This window comes from Ictalurus furcatus, chromosome 23 (genome assembly GCF_023375685.1).
Source record: "Ictalurus furcatus strain D&B chromosome 23, Billie_1.0, whole genome shotgun sequence".
Lineage (NCBI taxonomy): Eukaryota > Metazoa > Chordata > Actinopteri > Siluriformes > Ictaluridae > Ictalurus > Ictalurus furcatus.
In genome coordinates, this window is record NC_071277.1 from 9,268,624 (window position 1) to 9,287,084 (window position 18,461).

At 36.6% G+C, this 18,461-nt stretch overlaps 1 protein-coding gene and 1 long non-coding RNA gene across 2 annotated transcripts; both read right to left on the bottom strand.

The window, feature by feature from the left end:
* Window positions 1-206: 206 nt before the first annotated feature.
* Window positions 207-7,118, bottom strand: LOC128599891 (uncharacterized). Its single transcript, XR_008384481.1, has 6 exons — window positions 6,854-7,118; window positions 6,199-6,246; window positions 2,512-2,640; window positions 2,222-2,338; window positions 1,742-1,765; window positions 207-1,156 (listed from the first exon to the last, which is right to left on the bottom strand). It is a non-coding gene; the product is annotated as an uncharacterized LOC128599891 (long non-coding RNA).
* An 856-nt stretch (window positions 7,119-7,974) lies between these two features.
* Window positions 7,975-17,046, bottom strand: LOC128599890 (integumentary mucin C.1-like). Its single transcript, XM_053611921.1, has 5 exons — window positions 16,978-17,046; window positions 15,232-15,335; window positions 11,134-11,721; window positions 10,997-11,059; window positions 7,975-10,479 (listed from the first exon to the last, which is right to left on the bottom strand). Exons 2-5 carry the CDS (start codon window positions 15,290-15,292, stop codon window positions 9,407-9,409), a joined length of 1,785 nt encoding a protein of 594 aa, XP_053467896.1. The 5' UTR covers window positions 15,293-15,335; window positions 16,978-17,046; the 3' UTR covers window positions 7,975-9,406.
* Between the last annotated feature and the right edge of the window lie 1,415 nt (window positions 17,047-18,461).

The following is an 18,461-nucleotide window of genomic DNA, read 5'->3' on the forward strand; positions in this document are numbered from 1 at the left end:
TGGTGTGTGTACAGTTCTTTATAGGACTGACAATCTTAATGTTTATTTTAATAAATATTTATCATTTAGATCTGTCATTTTAATTAAAAAGTGATCCTAAACGGTGGATGTACCTGATAAAATGGCCACTGAGAGTTTGTGTAGATATAGTTTATTTGTACACCAATTTAAAAAAAAAAAAAATCAGTATTTATGATAAAGTCCATTAGTGAAACAATTCTTCAATTAATAATAATAATACATTGATTTTATTAATAATGTAACATTTATAAATCAGAAATCTAATTGTGAAACTATACATTCATGAGAATTACTACAAATCAGGGAAATATTAACAAGATAAACGATGCAAGAAGTGTGAGTTAAATAAGTATGTTAAATAAAACATTTAAATATTTGTGATCAAGCGCATTAAATATAAACATACATAGAAAACTAAATTCATTAGAAATATGTTAAATAAGCTAAATTTTCACATTTCAAAACTTCAAACAAAACATCTACAGTTTTTGTATTCCCAAAGTTCTCTGGAACTCGGTTCCTGAGTTTAGAGGAGATCTGAAAGTGATCCACTGGATTTACAGTAAGCTTCAGCTGTTAGGTGCTCAGGATATGCTGAAGCTTTCATGGAAAGGACGTAGGCTGGCGTCATGTGGTGTTTGATTTGATCTTTCTACGGAGCGATGTCGATGTTGTATTTGTTATGTCTCGTGTGGTGTTTGATTCTGTTCAGATACGTAGTGATGATGATGATGTATTTGTAATGTATAGTGTGGTGTTTGATTCTGTTCAGATACGTAGTGATGATGATGATGATGATGATGTATTTGTAATGTATAGTGTGGTGTTTTTGGTCCTGTAACGTTATGATTCTGTCGTGTCGCTGGCAGACACTGACGCTGTTGTGGTTTCTTGTGTCCCATCTGCCAGTGTTGGATTTTATTGTGTAGACTTTTCTTGCAGTCCTGTCATGTCCGGCTGTGGCAATATTTATGTTGCTATTGTGATGTTGAACGCAACATTAACGAGGGAGGGAGGATGTTGTATTCGTGGGAGGGGTGTGACTGTGCTATTAAATTGCAGGTTCGGACCGGTCTGAAAAGGTGGAATTGTACAGCTTTCATGTAGCAGTAAAGCCAGTACTTGACCTTGGGCACTTTAAAAAGAAAAGAAAAGAAAAGGAATAATGGTTAGAGATACTGTGTGATAGATAATCAGCTAATTACCAGAAATGACACTATGTTAAGTGACACCATTATATCTGATGACATCACTTTCCAGCTAGAGTGTACGTGAGGAAAATCTATATGGGAATCAAATGTTAAACTTGCACCAAGGGTTAATCAAGACGTTAGCTGTAGCTGGTTTCATAGAATAATCTGCGAAGGCTAGGGTGAAACTATTACACAATTTAGAGGAAGGAATTTCCTATTTATTTGTAACCAGGACCAAAAGTTTAGTGACACTGCTGAAGGCGCTCATTTACAAGCCTTAAGTTATCTGTTCATTGTAGCCTCCAAAAACTTCACAGTAGCTTTTTCTCTTTCTACCAAATGACTCATTGAATGGACTTCATATTAAAGGAGCAGAAAGTATGAGCAGTATGAGGAAGGGTATGAGGAAGGGTATACCATTTATGTGTGTCTATTTATATACATTATAAATACCGAAAAAATGACCTAAACAGAGGAAATCTTTTCAATTAAATGGTCTGTGTGTGTGCGTGCATGTATATACTCACTGTGGAATGATGGTTTAGTTGCATCTAGTGGATTATAAGACAGAGCGGGAGGGAGAGAGAGAGAATATATATATTATAGGAACATTACAATATAGTGTGTTATTTGTCACTGTTAGTCTAAACAACGCCCCTGATTAAACTCATTAGCTAATTAGCACTGTGTGAGGTCAGATCGCATGTCTGGTACAATGACTAAAAGCAATTACTGTAATTACTAAATTTAATGACATCTGCCTCCGCCTCTGCCCTGTGTGCGCAGAGTTTGCGTGTTCTCTCTGTGCTTCAGGGGTTTACTCCGGTTACTCCGGGGTCAAGTTAGTATACCAATCAGTATCCAGAATTCCTACTCTCTACATATGAGTGCTCTAAATACCACCCATAACTTAGAATAATTTTGGAATTTGAAGGTCTTGAGAAACATTTCTAACCAAACCAGAATATCATAGTTGTACAGTAAAATGAGTAAATATGACATCATACCATGTGACATTGCCCATCATCTCCTCCTGGCAAATTTCAGAGAAGAGTATGGAGGAGCTGTAATGTACAATATCATCTCCAGGTGGCAGTGTGGCATCGTCCAAGCACAGACCTTTCCTACAGAGACAAATTAGTGCTAGAGCAGTGCATAACAAATTCCAGAGATATTGTCGGAGGTTACTAGAAGATATTTCACTTCTTATCCGTCCTACTTCATAAACTTCTCCGTAAATAATTAATGAAATCAATAATGAAATAAATAATGAAATCCGGTTTGGTCTCTCACTCACCCACTCTCTTCGCCTCCCCGATTAGTTGAACTCATAATGTGCTGTTACTGCTTTTCTGATGTAGGAGCTGCCGGATCGAACACGGGTCTACATGGGCTTAACTGAAGCAGCACTGTGCAGGTAGTGCTTCTGTGATGGAGGAGATGGCACTTAATTAGTTATTATTTATGTAATCATAAAAGCAATCGCATTTGGGTCTACGTTTAGCAGAATATTTGAGATTGACGTAAAATTCAGCATCTTCACCGTCCAGGTTAATGTCCTGAAATGAAAAAAAGCAACATGACTCAGGATATAGTCATTCAATTTTGTAATTACAGTAATTGCTTCTAGTAAATGCATCAGATTCTAGCTATAGTAAATGGTAAATGGCGCACTTATATAGCGCTTTACATTGTGTCTCATTCACCCAATCACAAGGACACTCACACACCAATGGTAGCAGAGCTGCCATGCAAGGCGCTAACTTGCCATCGGGAGCAACTTTGGGTTCAGTGTCTTGCCCAAGGACACTTCGGCATGTGGAGTTATGTGGGCCGGGAATCGAACGACCAACCCTACGATTAGTGAATTAGTGGACAACCCGCTCAACCACCTGAGCCACAACCACACCTATAGTATCTGATTTGATATCTTAAGTCCTTCCTGGAATTTTGTTGTGAAGTTATTTTGGCATGAGGTGTAACCATTATCTGTGCCAGCTGTAGTTACATTAGGCATCTCATTTGCATATATGGATATTGCATTGCATATATATGCAATTCGTACGGGTGCTGAAAAGATCTGAGAACTGATATAAAGAGGGATGCCCAAATTAGTGTTTTATCTTGTTTCATGTCAATGACCATGAGTATAGAAGTGTAGAATTTGTTGATGTTATAGGTTACTGGCTGGTGTTCCTAATCTGTAATTACTATCAGCTAGCACAGATTATGGTTACACCTCATGCACAAATAACAAAATTCCAGATATCTGGTACAATGACTCGAAGCAATTACTGTAATTACTAAATGTAATGACGTCTGTCTCCACCCTGTGTGCGCAGAGTTTGTTCTCCCCGTTCTACAGTGGGGGAAATAAGTATTGGACGTGTCAACATTTTTTTCAGTAAATATATTTCCAATGATGTTATTCACATGAAATTTTCACCAGACATCAGTATTAACTCAAGAACTCTGGAAATATAAAGAATTCACAACATTAAAGTCCATAAATAAAGTTATGTGTAATAAAGTGGAATGACACAAGAAAAAGTATTGAATATGCTAAGAAAAACCAGTTCTCCAAGGAAAGCAAGGAACCAGCTGAAATCTGTAAGTAATTATACCTCCTACCTGTGCAGATTATTATCAGCTGGGTTAGTAAATTGATGGCCTATAAAAAGGCTTTTCATTACCAAGGTGTTACACAAGAAACATCTCATGATGTGTAAAAGCAAAGAGCTCTCCCAAGACATTCACAACCTTATTGTTGTGAAACATATTGATGGAATTGGATACAGATGTATTTCAAAACTTTTGAATCCTCCAGTAAGCATCATTAGGGCCGTTATCCACAAGTGGAGGCAACATCACTCCGTCATCAACCAGCCACGCACAGGAGCTTCTCACAAGATTTCTGACCAGGGAGTCAGAAGAATAGTCAGAAGAGTAACTCAAGGGCCAAGGACCATCAGAAAGAGCTCCAGAAACACTTGGAGGCAGCAGGTGACATCATCACAGAGAAAACGATAGGGAATGCACTCCACTGCTCACGCTCACCCCACAATACTCCATTACTAAAGAAAAGGCATGTCGAAGCTTGTTTAAAGTTTGCTACAACTCATCTGGACAAGCCTATGAAATACTGGGAGAGTGTAGTCTGGTCAGACGAGAGCAAAATTTATCATTTTGGCTGTCATACTACACACCATCACCCTAAAAACACCATACTAACAGTGAAGTTTGGAGGTGTAAGCATCATGCTGTTGCTGTTTTTCATCACATGATACTGACAGACTTCATATAACTGAAGGAATGATGAATGGAGCCCTTTACCGGGAGATTCTTGAGAAGAATCTGCTGCCATCCACCAGGATGATGAAGATGAGACGTGGGTGGACTTCCAGCAGGACAACGATCCAAAGCTTAAAGCAAAGGAAACTCTCAATTTCAGTCAATCAGTCAATCATCTGACTCGAATCCAACTGAACAAGATTTAAAGACAATATGTTTAGAAGAATGGGCCAAAATCACACCTGAATACTGCGGCCCATTAATTTCTTCATACAGGAAGCGTCTTGAAGCTTCATTACAAACAAAGGCTTCTCCATTAAGTATTAAATACATTTCAGTTAGCATGTTCAGTACTTTTTCTGTCATTCCGCTTTATTACACACAACCTTATTTATAGTCTTTAATGTTTGGATTTCATTATATGTGTGTATTTCTCGAGTTAATACTGATGTCTGGTGAAAATTTCATGTGAATAACCTCATTGGAAATATATTTACTGAAAAACATGTTGACGTGTCCAATACTTATTTCCCCCACTAGTAGTGTAGAATCCAAGAAGGTATTCTGGCCATAGCTTACTAATCTGTGTCTTGTTCTCATTGGTAGTAATTGCGGTTTGAAATGTATGTGTAGTTTTCAGTATACCGTATACAATTATATTAATATATTCTTTTGTTTGTTTTGTCCCACTAATGACGGGTTTGGAGTTTCTAGCAATTGTGAGCAATTAAAACCCAGCAACAGCAATAACAACACACTCATACCAGCACCACACCACAAAAGGGGTTAGCGTACTAAGAATATCTCAGGTAAGGGCAACAATTCCATACCGCTGAATTGGCTATGACACAAGGAGATATAATACAATACGCTACTATTTTATTTAGTATCCGCTGTGTTCAGAATATGTGTTCAACTTTATTCAGACTCTGGGGTAGGACTAATGTTAATTTGCAAATGATGATGACGTACAAAAGGAATGTTTCAGAGTTACAGGCAAATCACACTGCTAGTCAGCTAAAAATTATTTACATGTCGGTTTAAAAAAATGAACTATTTCTAAACCAGTTGTGATAATATACAATTTATAAAAGAATGTAAAATAATACTAGACCCATTTCAACTGTTGGATTGTTACACACGTAGAGAATAAACCCCCAACCAGATCGGCTCAGTGGTGGTCCATTTCTGCTGGGAGATGGGGTAGAGGGGTGCCAATATATTTTACATAGCAACACAAAGAAGGGCTTAGAGTGTCTATTTGGTCTATATGATGATCCAACACTGAATTTTGGTATCGGGTTGGATACTGTCCTTAAACATTGGATTAGTATTAGATCAGATTTGACTGACAGTATTTTCCAGTTCAATCCATTGATATATATTTACACTCTTACCATTTTTATTCAAATTAAATTACAGAAAGTTTAAATTTATGGTAAGAAAACCCTAAACCCTAAACTCTAACGCTAATGCTAATTAAATACGGTATGTGGGTACATAACCAGGTATGTTGTTATACCTGTATAATCTTGTATAATTTTAGCGCCTCCTTCTACCTCGATAATGAAAAACATCCAGTAATGTCATGCTACAGAAAGAGAATATAAAGGAATATCGAAGTCATTTTGAAACAACACAAAAATATAAAGAGCAAAAGTAAAATTAGCAGTAAAAGAATGTTCTTGCTTACTGTTGTCAGCACATAACTGCAAACAGTTGCACTTCACAACAACTGGCACTGAAATGGGGAAAAAAGCAAATAATTAAAAAAGATTTTAAGGCCTCAGTGTTCTGAAACTTTATTTGTGCCAGATCAGCCAGTCACTCAAGAGTAAGCCAGCCAGGAGTCCAAAAACAACAATACATTTTAGTAAAATACAATCACTTCCGCACAAAATTCATACGGCCACAAAACTAAGTACAATGGAGTTAATGTATCATGTATGTCTTTATACTCTCCAGATTTCTCAGTTTACGTCAGCTAGTTGGCTATTTCCACGACTAACAAGTCTATGAGAAAAATCTACATCATCACATAAATATGGTGCATATTTTCTGTATTTTTGTGTACATTGGCGTAAATCTGGTGAAGAGTGGCATTATTGTAATATTGTTAAAAAGTATTTAAGTTAGCCTTGCATACATGATAATACTGGTTCTCGGAAAACAATATATTTGGTTTACAACTACTAGCAGATTTTAAATGTAAGATTCCTTATCAGCATAGGAAATTATATTTCTGACCATGAAAAAACACCTTTTTTTGCTCAGGCAAGTTAACTAAATTATGCGTAACTAAGTTGTGTCTGCACAAAAAATAAAAGCATTATGAATAACAAAGATACCTGGAAAGAAAGCTACGGATTTAGCTGCACGCAGGAATGAGCTCTGTGTTGCTGTGACAGCGGCAGGAAGTAGCGCAGTTGAAGATCTTGACATGGAATTTTTTGGGACTTGTGATTGAGACAGGGCGGTAGTAATGGAGTCAGATGTGATGTTTGTGTTTGAAGAGGTAAAATAAAGTGATGATGATGAGAGAGATGATAGGGTTCAGTCCAACAGATGTAGTAGAGGTAGTACTTGCACTGTAATGGTATTATGGCTAGTAACTCCTTTGGTAATAGTAGAAGGATTAGAAGATGTTATATCAATGGTATTCTTGCAGTGTCTTTATTTATTATGAGCCATACCATCTTATAAGATCTTTTCTTATAGTATCCTTGGTGGTGGCATTACTAGTTATAACATCTTTGGTAGAAGTAGAAGGATTAGAAGCCATACTATGTGTATCTTTTCTTGTAATATATTTCGTGGTCACATGACTAATTGTAACATCTTTGGTAGTAGTAAAAAGATTATGGGTAGTATTTCTTGTAGTATCTTTGGTGGTGACATTACTAGTACTATGGGTAGCTTTTCTTTCAGTATTTTTTTGGTGGTGACAGTATTAGTTTAAACAAATTTGGAAGTAGTAGAAGGATTAGAAGCTGTACTATGGGTAGTATTTCTTGTAGTATCTTTGGTGATTGCATAACTTGTGGTAAGAGCTTTAGTAGTAGTAAAAGGTTTAGAAGCTATACTACTGGAAGTATTTATTGTAGTATATTTGTTGCTGGCATTACTAGTTTTAAAATCTTTGGTAGTAGTAGAAAGATGAGAAGCTGTACTATGGGCAGATTTACTTGTAGTATCTTTGGTGGTGGCATTATTTGTTGTAAAAGGTTTGGTAGTAATAGAAGGACAAGAAAATGTACTATGGGTACCTTTTCTTGTAGTATCTTTGGTTGTGACATTACTAGTTGTAATCAAGTTTGGTAGTAGTAGAATGATAAGAAGCTGTACTATGGCACCTTTTCTTATAGTTTCTTTGGTTGTGACATTACTAGTTGTAATCAAGTTTGGTAGTAGTAGAAGGATTTGGAGCTGTACTATCGGGACCTTTTCTTGTAGAATCTTTGGTTGTGACATTACTTGTTGTAACAGCTTTGGTAGTAGTAGAAGGATTTGAAGCTGTACTAAGGGCACCTTTTCTTGTAGTGTCTTTGGTTGTGACATTACTAGTTGTAACAAGTTTGGTAGTAGTAGAAGGATTTGGAGCTGTACTATGGGGACCTTTTCTTGTAGTATCTTTGGTTGTGACATTACTTGTTGTAACAGCTTTGATAGTAGTAGAAGGATTAGAAGCTGTACTAAGGGCACCTTTTCTTGTAGTGTCTTTGGTTGTGACATTACTAGCTGTAACAAGTTTGGTAGTAGTAGAAGGATTTGCAGCTGTACTATGGGGACCTTTTCTTGTAGTATCTTTGGTGGTGGCATTATTTGTTGTAAAAGGTTTGGTAGTAATAGAAGGACAAGAAAATGTACTATGGGTACCTTTTCTTGTAGTATCTTTGGTTGTGACATTACTTGTTGTAATCAAGTTTGGTAGTAGTAGAATGATAAGAAGCTGTACTATGGCACCTTTTCTTATAGTTTCTTTGGTTGTGACATTACTAGTTGTAATCAAGTTTGGTAGTAGTAGAAGGATTTGGAGCTGTACTATCGGGACCTTTTCTTGTAGAATCTTTGGTTGTGACATTACTTGTTGTAACAGCTTTGGTAGTAGTAGAAGGATTTGAAGCTGTACTAAGGGCACCTTTTCTTGTAGTGTCTTTGGTTGTGACATTACTAGTTGTAACAAGTTTGGTAGTAGTAGAAGGATTTGGAGCTGTACTATGGGGACCTTTTCTTGTAGTATCTTTGGTTGTGACATTACTTGTTGTAACAGCTTTGATAGTAGTAGAAGGATTAGAAGCTGTACTAAGGGCACCTTTTCTTGTAGTGTCTTTGGTTGTGACATTACTAGCTGTAACAAGTTTGGTAGTAGTAGAAGGATTTGCAGCTGTACTATGGGGACCTTTTCTTGTAGTATCTTTGGTTGTGACATTACTTGTTGTAACAGCTTTGGTAGTAGTAAAAGGTTTAAAAGCTGTAATATGGGTACCTTTTCTTGTAGTATCTTTGGTGGTGGCATTACTTGTTGTAATAGGTTTGGTAGTAGTAGAAGGATTTGAAGCTGTACTATGGGTACCTTTTCTTGTAGTGTCTTTGGTGGTGGCATTACTTGTTGTAATAGGTTTGGTAGTAGTAGAAAGATTTTAAGCTGTACTATGGGGACCTTTTCTTGTAGTATCTTTGGTGGTGACATTACTAGTTGTAACAAGTTTGGTAGTAGTAGAAGGATTTGGAGCTGTACTATGGGGACCTTTTCTTGTAGTATCTTTGGTTGTCACATTACTTGTTGTAACAGTTTTTTTAGTAGTAAAAGGATTAAAAGGTGTATTATGGGTACCTTTTCTTGTAGTATCTTTGGTGGTGGCATTACTTGTTGTAATAGGTTTGGTAGTAGTAGAAAGATTTTAAGCTGTACTATGGGGACCTTTTCTTGTAGTATCTTTGGTGGTGACATTACTAGTTGTAACAAGTTTGGTAGTAGTAGAAGGATTTGGAGCTGTACTATGGGGACCTTTTCTTGTAGTATCTTTGGTTGTGACATTACTAGTTGTAACAAGTTTGGTAGTAGTAGAAGGATTTGGAGCTGTACTATGGGGACCTTTTCTTGTAGAATCTTTGGTTGTGACATTACTTGTTGTAACAGCTTTGATAGTAGTAGAAGGATTAGAAGCTGTACTAAGGGCACCTTTTCTTGTAGTGTCTTTGGTTGTGACATTACTAGCTGTAACAAGTTTGGTAGTAGTAGAAGGATTTGCAGCTGTACTATGGGGACTTCTTCTTGTAGTATCTTTGGTTGTGACATTACTTGCTGTAACAGCTTTGGTAGTAGTAAAAGGTTTAAAAGCTGTACTATGGGTACCTTTTCTTGTAGTGACTTTGGTGGTGGCCTTACTAGTTGTAACAAGTTTGATAGTAGTAGAAGGATTTGGAGCTGTACCATGGGGACCTTTTCTTATAGTATCTTTGGTTGTGACATTACTTGTTGTAACAGCTTTGGTAGTAGTAAAAGGATTAGAAGTTCTACTAAGGGTAATATTTACGATAGGATCTTTGGTGGTGGCACTACGAGTAATGGCTTGGGTAGTAATCGCACTACCATTTTTAGCAAGTGCTGTAGTTTTGGTATGGTTAGTACTTACAGTAGTATTTTTGATAGGAGATGTATTTGCTATAACATCTCTGGCGGCTGTCGAAGGAATAGTAGTTGTAGGAGTATGAATTTCATTTGGGGTAGTACCTTTCATAATAGGAATAGTGGTTTTAATTGTTTTGTTCATAGTATAAAAAGTTTTGGAAGAGATAGGACCTTTGGCAGTAAGAATAGTAGCTTTAACAGATCTGGTCATAATAGGAGATTTTTTGGCAGGTGTGTTATTTGTGTTAGTGTGATTATAGTAATTGAGTATAGTAGTGATGATAGCCCTGGTAGCAGAAGCAGCAGCAATTGGAGTTCTGGTTGTAATGGCAGTACCATTTTCTGTATGAATAACAAAGAGAATTGCATTTAAATGAAGTTTAGATAGAAACATATGTACAATCTCAACAGCACAACTGTGAGTAAAATGTTTACTAAAGGTGTATGGTACTATATGAATGTTATATGAAGTTTGAGAGAGCATCAGCAAAACACATAGACACATTTGTATTAACAGATTAATTTACGCACTGATGCAGAGAGTTCCTGAAATCCAGGAGTCACAGTTCTCCATGCCAATCACTATCCAGCCCGAGCTTTACTACACTCACACTCAACTCAACTAACTAACACACCTCTTTCCATTCAGGAGGTTTTGAGATTATTTACCAGTTTCTGCACCACAATCATCAAAACACAGATTAAGTCAAAATCTTTTTGAAGAACGGTGTTCCATCACTCTGGTACAGTTCCAGAGGCTTGAACTGATGCTAAACTGTGCTAACTTCTGGATGCTTGTGGTGGCCCAACACCTTACTAACACACCATAAAGTTGCTATGAAAATAAGGTGGCACTCACTGTTTGCAGTATTTGTAGTCTGTTCCTGGCTATGTTTGACACGTACAGTTCCCAAGACCATGCCTACAGAAAGCAAGATTTCAGTACCATGACAAATGACAGTTCAAAACCAGCCACTTTCTGTTTACTGTACTCACTGCAGGAAAGTGTGTTATCCTGGACCCAGGTCTGGGCTTGACTGATTCTCCATATACTTGAGTCCCAGCCCACAATTGTGCCATCCTCACATGCTGAATGTTCTCTCACATCCCCCCACACTCTGAACAGGTAGAGCTCTATGGTGGCCATACTGCTTCCTGGAGAGACTTCCCAAGGATGAAATCCCAGCTGTAGCTTGCCATTGGGTCGCACGGCGTTAATACTCACTGTACGCTGGTGCACATCCTGACTGCTGCTGACGGTGAGGCTGAAGCTGTTTTGTAATGAGTCAATGCGCAGACACAGCCGGTGCCAACGTTCCAGTGACATCGGAACACGGAAGCGGTGTTGCACACCCAAGAGCCAGATGTACACAGCATAGCTGTCACCCTGCAGTGCCAGGTCATAGTACGGTGAGCGAGGCGCTGTGTAGCTAAAGGCCATCCACCTTCCCGCAGTCAACAAGCGCACATCCAAGCACACGGTCATCTGGTAGAGCTTTGGCACTTGCTGGTTTTCCTTCAGGGTCCACCGGTCCATGAATCCTTGCAGTACGGCCTTGGAATCAATCATGAAGTAACTGTGTCCTGGAAAGAGACCGAGAGAAAACCATGGGAAAGAGAAAGCCAGAAAGAGTCAAAGGTTTTGCCTTCTGAATTTTTGCATTTGAAAAATACTCAGGGGAATAATCAAGGTAGAAAGAGAAACATGGCACTTTTATCCAGCATTCAACAAAAACATGAACTGGTTCATGAACGGCCATTTGACATGGCCAGTAACATTCTTTCATTTTCATTATACTTTCCTTAGCTAGTGAGCTGGATGATATGATCTTGTGGCTACAAACACAAGGGAGAAAATGATAACCACAGAATGTGGTATAGTAATACTTTAAATATCAAGACGTTTGATTCGGTTTCATAATATCTAGCATTAGCTATCGACCACCTTGCTTACAGATATGGTGGTTGGATATGGTGGTCGATAGCTAATGCTAGATATTATGAAACCGAATCAAAAGTCTTGATATTTAAAGTATTACTATACCACGTTCCGTGGTTAGCATTTTCTCCCTTGTTTACGGATATGGAGTTACGAAATAACTGAAGACTGGAAGAAAGACCATGCATGAGAACAACCTCCTTCTTTCTAGTTAACTTCTTATACGTTAACTCGAATTCACCTAGACTCCAAACCCCCAGACTACTGCAAAATACATTTGGGTTATTTGTGTATCAGATATCAAAATACAATTTAGAAATAATCTCATCCACCCTGCTGGAGTCATTGTCTCTGTAATGACAGAACTATTTATTTCTCTTCCTTCCAAGAATCATACCGGTCTACACCCTCATATAGGCTAATGACTACCGTAAATATTTTTCTGCACCATTTCCTGGTTCATGAGACTCTTTAATGTCTTATTTCTTTTTCTGGCAAACTATGGCTTCATCATCCAGGTGAATGCTACACACTCGTGGTGGTTGAGGAGATTTCCCCCATACAATGTAAAAAGCGCTTTGAGTGTCTAGAAAAGGGCTATATAAATGTAACTGTAACTAACTAACTAACTAACTATCTAACTAACTAACTAAATAATGCTCATTCACAGATCAGCCCAAATCAGCTTGGGCATTCATTCTGCCTTCACACATGCTATACACCTACACTTCTATTCAAATCAAGCACCGTGAAGGCTAGAGAGTGTTTTCAGTGCAGAATTTTATTTTTTTTTAAAGAGGTTTAGACTCATAACATTACTTTATTTCTCAACACATTCAAGAATTGTGCTAAGGCGAAGTAACTGATCTGTGACTGTAAGCGACTGTCAGTGTGTTTACATGGACAACAATAATCCACTCTTAACCCGATTAAGACCATACTCTAATTAAGAAACTACCATGTAAACAGCAATTTTTAATGACCTTAATCTGATTAAGATCATACTCAAAGTAAGCAATAATCGAATTAAGACAGGTGGAGTACTCCTGTTTTAATCGCATTATGGACGTGTATTACAAACATGTAAACACCTTAATCACATTATGAATGTCGTGTGACAGTTTTCACCGCATTTTACGACAGGACACGATCACACACGGCAGTTTTACGTTTTACGGTGAACAAGAGAGTTCGGCTGCGTCCCAAACCGCGTACTTACCTACTATAGGCCTGTAGTGGGGGAAAATTACATGTATCTCGGCTACTATATAGACGGTAAGTATGCGGTTTGGGACACAGCCCACGGCTTCAAGCAGTTGTCTATTTGTATGTACAGCATGACAAATAATTAACTTCACTTAAAGCGTTTGTAAAAAAAATTAAATAAAAACACCCAAAACTGTATACGGTCCCATAATGAAGACGAACTGTATGTTGATACGTGAAATTCTGGATGGACGTCGGACGGCGTGGCGTGGTGACGTAATGATGCGGGCTGTTAATCTAATTATGTTCTAAAACATGTAAAACGGATAGATGACAGGAGTATTCTAAAAGCGACTCATGTAAACACCTTAATCACATTATTATCTTAATCAGAGTAAGGTCAATAATTAGATTACTGCTGTCCATGTAAACGTAGTCTGTATGAACATTTGTACCACAGCGCTGGTAAACTCTAACAGGTCAGATTAATCTGATGTTGATTTAATTTGATTGACTTTTCTCCAATATAGACATTAATATATTCATAGGAGGCTGACCATTAAATCTATTTATGACAAAACAAACCAACAACAAGAAGAAAAATAAAATTATATATATATATATATATATATATATATATATATATATATATATATACACACACACACACACACACACACACACACACACATATATATATATATATATATATATATATATATATATATATATATATGTGATATTTATAGGAACATATCATACCTTTATTTCTCTTCCCTGGGGCTGAATTATTAAAATTGTTTCACCAGAAACCATAATTAACTCTTTGCAACATTATTAACGTTTGAGGAATTTACACATCAACACATAGACACTACTTGAGGAAATGTCATACCAAATTACTTTTAAATATGTAGTCTGATTAGTCAGAATATGTTGAAGGACCAAATTCTCTACAACAGCGCTCTAACAATAGTGGACCTACCCATGCGCTAGATCTAATACGTTATCATTTCTATAGTAACAGCTAATCCACAGGAACTTGTATGGTGGCAGCTTAATTATGATTAATAAACATTTTTAGGATTCCTTGAAGTCTGCCATGATACATTTTCCAGTACATTCCAAATTTGTCCAAAACTACAAAAATGTTCTCCTCATGAACCATAGGTCCGATTGACTTGAACTGTGGTACATATATGTGTGGGATACATGCCTTTCTATAGGGTGATAAGCAATAAGGAATCAAATTAAAATTGTCCGAACTATTTACATATTGCTGAATTGACGACTGTTGCACATATTTCTTGTGTCCATAAATCAATGGAACATTAAAATATGGACTTGATCACTACAGTATGTTACTGTGTGCGATGGCAACCACATATCTCCAAAAACAATGATTTTAAAAGGACTATTATCTTTGATAATATCTGTTATATTATGTTTAACAATATCTTTATCGTCCACTAGACACTCGATAAAGATTGTCTTTGATCTAGCCATAGTGCACTTCATTCAGATTAAATAAAATTAATGTTATAGCAGCAGGAATAAATTCAAAATAATGTTAAAGTAATGTATCAGCACAAAGAAATTCTCCAAAATTCTCATTGACTCCTGATTTTCCTCTACAATGATCATTTGTGGAAAACTACAACAATGAACTCAAAATCTGCCATATACATTTCTCTACTCAATTTTGAAATGGTCCGCAATCTTGAGGAGGAATCCGCAATTGCTGCTTGCAGTTATATGTTAAAAATTGTTTTCTATAAGGATTTGTTTATTTAACATTTATGGACAGAGTCTCCAGTAGCTGTATGTTTTCTTTCTGTCTTTTCTATCTGTTATGTCATACAGTACTTGCAAATTTTTGTGCATTTGTCTGTCTTCTATGCATCATATTAACTTCTTAATCAAATAGATCCTGAAATTTGTGTTTGTACCTGGAGGAACGAGAAGTAGAGCACAAAGGCAGAGAAGATGTTGGAAGTGATGTGCGGCCATTTCTTGTTTAGTCAAGCACTTCCTGTGATTTTGAGGTGTCCTTCTGTAAGAGAGAAACATATCAGTGATGAAAATATTACAGTTTTAAATCCAGTAGTAATGAACATTAAGAGAAATTCAGTGTTTTAAATTGTTAGAAATTTTGACATGCTTGGAGGGTAATAACGTAAAAAGCCTCTACTCTCATCCAAAAACAAACTCGAGCGTCTTCAGTTTGCCAGACACTACTGGAACTTCAAATGGGATCGAGTTATATGGTCAGATGAAACCAAAATAGAGATTTTTGGAAATAAAACGGTTTACTGACCACAAAATCAAGGTCCTGCCATGGCCATACCAGTCCCCTGACCTGAACCCCATAGAAAACCTGTGGGGTGAACTGAAGAGGAGTGTACAGTGTTGGCACTGTATGTGTCAAATTAAAATATTAAGATTAATATTTGCTTAATGTGCCAAATTATGATCCTTTGTTTGTTTGTTTGTTTTTTTGTCTAACTCTGTACTCAGAGGCGGACTGGCAATAAACAGCAGCCCGGGAATTTGTTGTCTAGCGGCCCCTGTTTGATTCACCAAGCTAATATGTAAAACCATGAAACTATTTTTTTCTAAAGGTTTTCCTCCCCATATTTGTGTGTACAGAAAGCAAAAATTCAAAGTTGAATTGATGTAATGATCACCTGACACCTAATTTGGCCTAATACCTTGCTTTTATTATCAGAATTATTTAAAATATTGCAAAACAGTCAACACTGTTTAAACACAGAACGAAATCAGAACCAGCAGACTCTATCCACAGGTAGATAGATAGATAGATAGATAGATAGACAGACATACAGATAGATAGATAGATAGATAGATAGAGAGAGAGAGATAGACATACAGATAGATAGATAGATAGACAGACATACAGGTAGATAGATAGATAGATAGACAGATAGATAGATAGATAGATAGACAGATAGATAGATAGATAGATAGACAGACAGACATACAGATAGATAGATAGATAGACAGACATACAGGTAGATAGATAGATAGACAGATAGATAGATAGATAGATAGACAGATAGATAGATAGACAGACAGACATACAGATAGATAGATAGATAGATAGATAGATAGATAGATAGACATACAGGTAGATAGATAGATAGATAGATAGATAGATAGATAGATAGATAGACATACAGATAGATAGATAGATAGATAGATAGATAGATAGATAGACATACAGGTAGATAGATAGATAGATAGATAGATAGACATACAGGTAGATAGATAGATAGATAGATAGATAGACATACAGACATACAGGTAGATAGATAGATAGATAGACATACAGATAGATAGATAGATAGACATACAGATAGATAGATAGATAGATAGATAGACATACGGACAGACAGATATATAGATAGACAGACATAAAGATAGATAGATAGATGGATAGACAGATAGATAGATAGATAGATAGATAGACAGATAGATAGATAGATAGATAGATAGATAGATAGACAGATAGATAGATATAGATAGACATACAGATAGATAGATAGATAGATAGATAGACATACAAACAGACATATATATATATATATATATATAGATAGACAGACATAAAGATAGATAGATAGATAGACAGACATACAGATAGATAGATAGATAGATAGATAGATATGTCATACCTGACAGTCGGAATAATCAGCTCTTGACGGAATTGGACCGGCAGTTCGGTCCGCGGTAGGTGAAGTGAATGTGCGCGTATGTAAACTCGCGCGCTATTAACACCTATAATTTAGGAGGATGACGTGACATGTAGCCTATGTATCCGCCCTAATATTGGTTAATACGAGAGAGGTGTGATATTTGGCACACCTTCTGTAGGAAGCTTCTTCTGTAGGACTCTGTAGGAGCTAAAATCAACACAACATTTTGAGAAATAAAATAATTACACGCTTGAGGATGTGTTTTTTTCTTCTTCTTCACGTGATTTGAAGGTTCATTTGTTAACATTTCACATTTGTTGGTTTTGTCATTGCTGTCACATGGATAATTATTGTTCACACGATCACATATTATGATGTCACGTGTTCACCTGAGTTCACGTGCAGGTTAGTTCCAATATTAATAATAAAATAATTAATTACTATTATTGATTTGTTTATTAGTTTTTATTGTGAGTTATTTTCTGCATCCACATGGTGAGCCATGCATCAGAATATTTGCAAGTTTCTGTTCATTGTGAACAAAAGATCTGTTTATTTTCCCCAAAAATGGTTCTGAATGAACTTATCTGCACACACATTAAGGTGACTAAAAACTCGTATCAAATGCTGCTTGATATTTATGTGCCTCTCGCACTACCATTCTTTTCCTTTGGACATATTTACATATTCATGTATTCAGGTATTCATGTAAAGTCCCTGTCTGTGTGTTCACACCTTCATAATAACTCTCAGTAGGACCCAAAACACTACAATTCATTTAATAGCCCATAATACTGAAGTGGGGCAGGTGAATAATATAGTTTGCAAAAATATGTGCAAAAAAGAAGGTAAAAACCCAACACTACTCATAACCTGAGAACACCATCTCCACTTTGAAGCATGGTGACCTCTTGGGTGATTCTATACCTCTCTTTACCCACTCACTCACTTTTTCTATGTCTTATTCTTTCCATTTTTAATAATGAACATAGATGTTCAAAGTTTATAACCAAGCCCTGATGGATACGTTTCTAAAACGTTAGGCCCATACATATTTTGATAGCTTTTTGGTCTTTATGATGATGTTTGTTTAGGTACGTTCTCTCAGGAACAGGTATTTATACTGAGATCACGTGACACTTAAATTTGCACACAGGTCGACTCCGTTCAACTAATTCTGTCATCTCTGATGGTGACTAATTTTATAGATATATTTTTTATGTATATCTGATTTGACAAACAATATAGATTTTTTCCTTCACTTCAATTTTATGGGATATTTTGTGTAGATTCATGACAATAAATCCTAATTTAGTCCATTTCAGTTTCAGAAACCTACAGGGGAGTGAATACTTACACAATCCAATGTATAGCCATATGTGTTCTTTTTTTTATAATCTTATATTCCAATCCTGCTGACTGGGCAAACACATAAACCCTTACTTTCAGGTCACTTTGGATTG

What these genes read in the sequence shown, in the direction of transcription:
- LOC128599890 (XM_053611921.1), bottom strand. Translation starts at nt 15,292, where the DNA reads ATGGCCGCACATCACTTCCAACATCTTCTCTGCCTTTGTGCTCTACTT. An exon ending in TCTACTTCTCGTTCCTCCAG is followed by an intron (nt 11,722 to 15,231) that starts GTACAAACACAA and finishes GTCTCTTTCCAG; the next exon opens with GACACAGTTACTTCATGATT. An exon ending in GACTACAAATACTGCAAACA is followed by an intron (nt 10,480 to 10,996) that starts GTGAGTGCCACC and finishes TTATTCATACAG; the next exon opens with AAAATGGTACTGCCATTACA.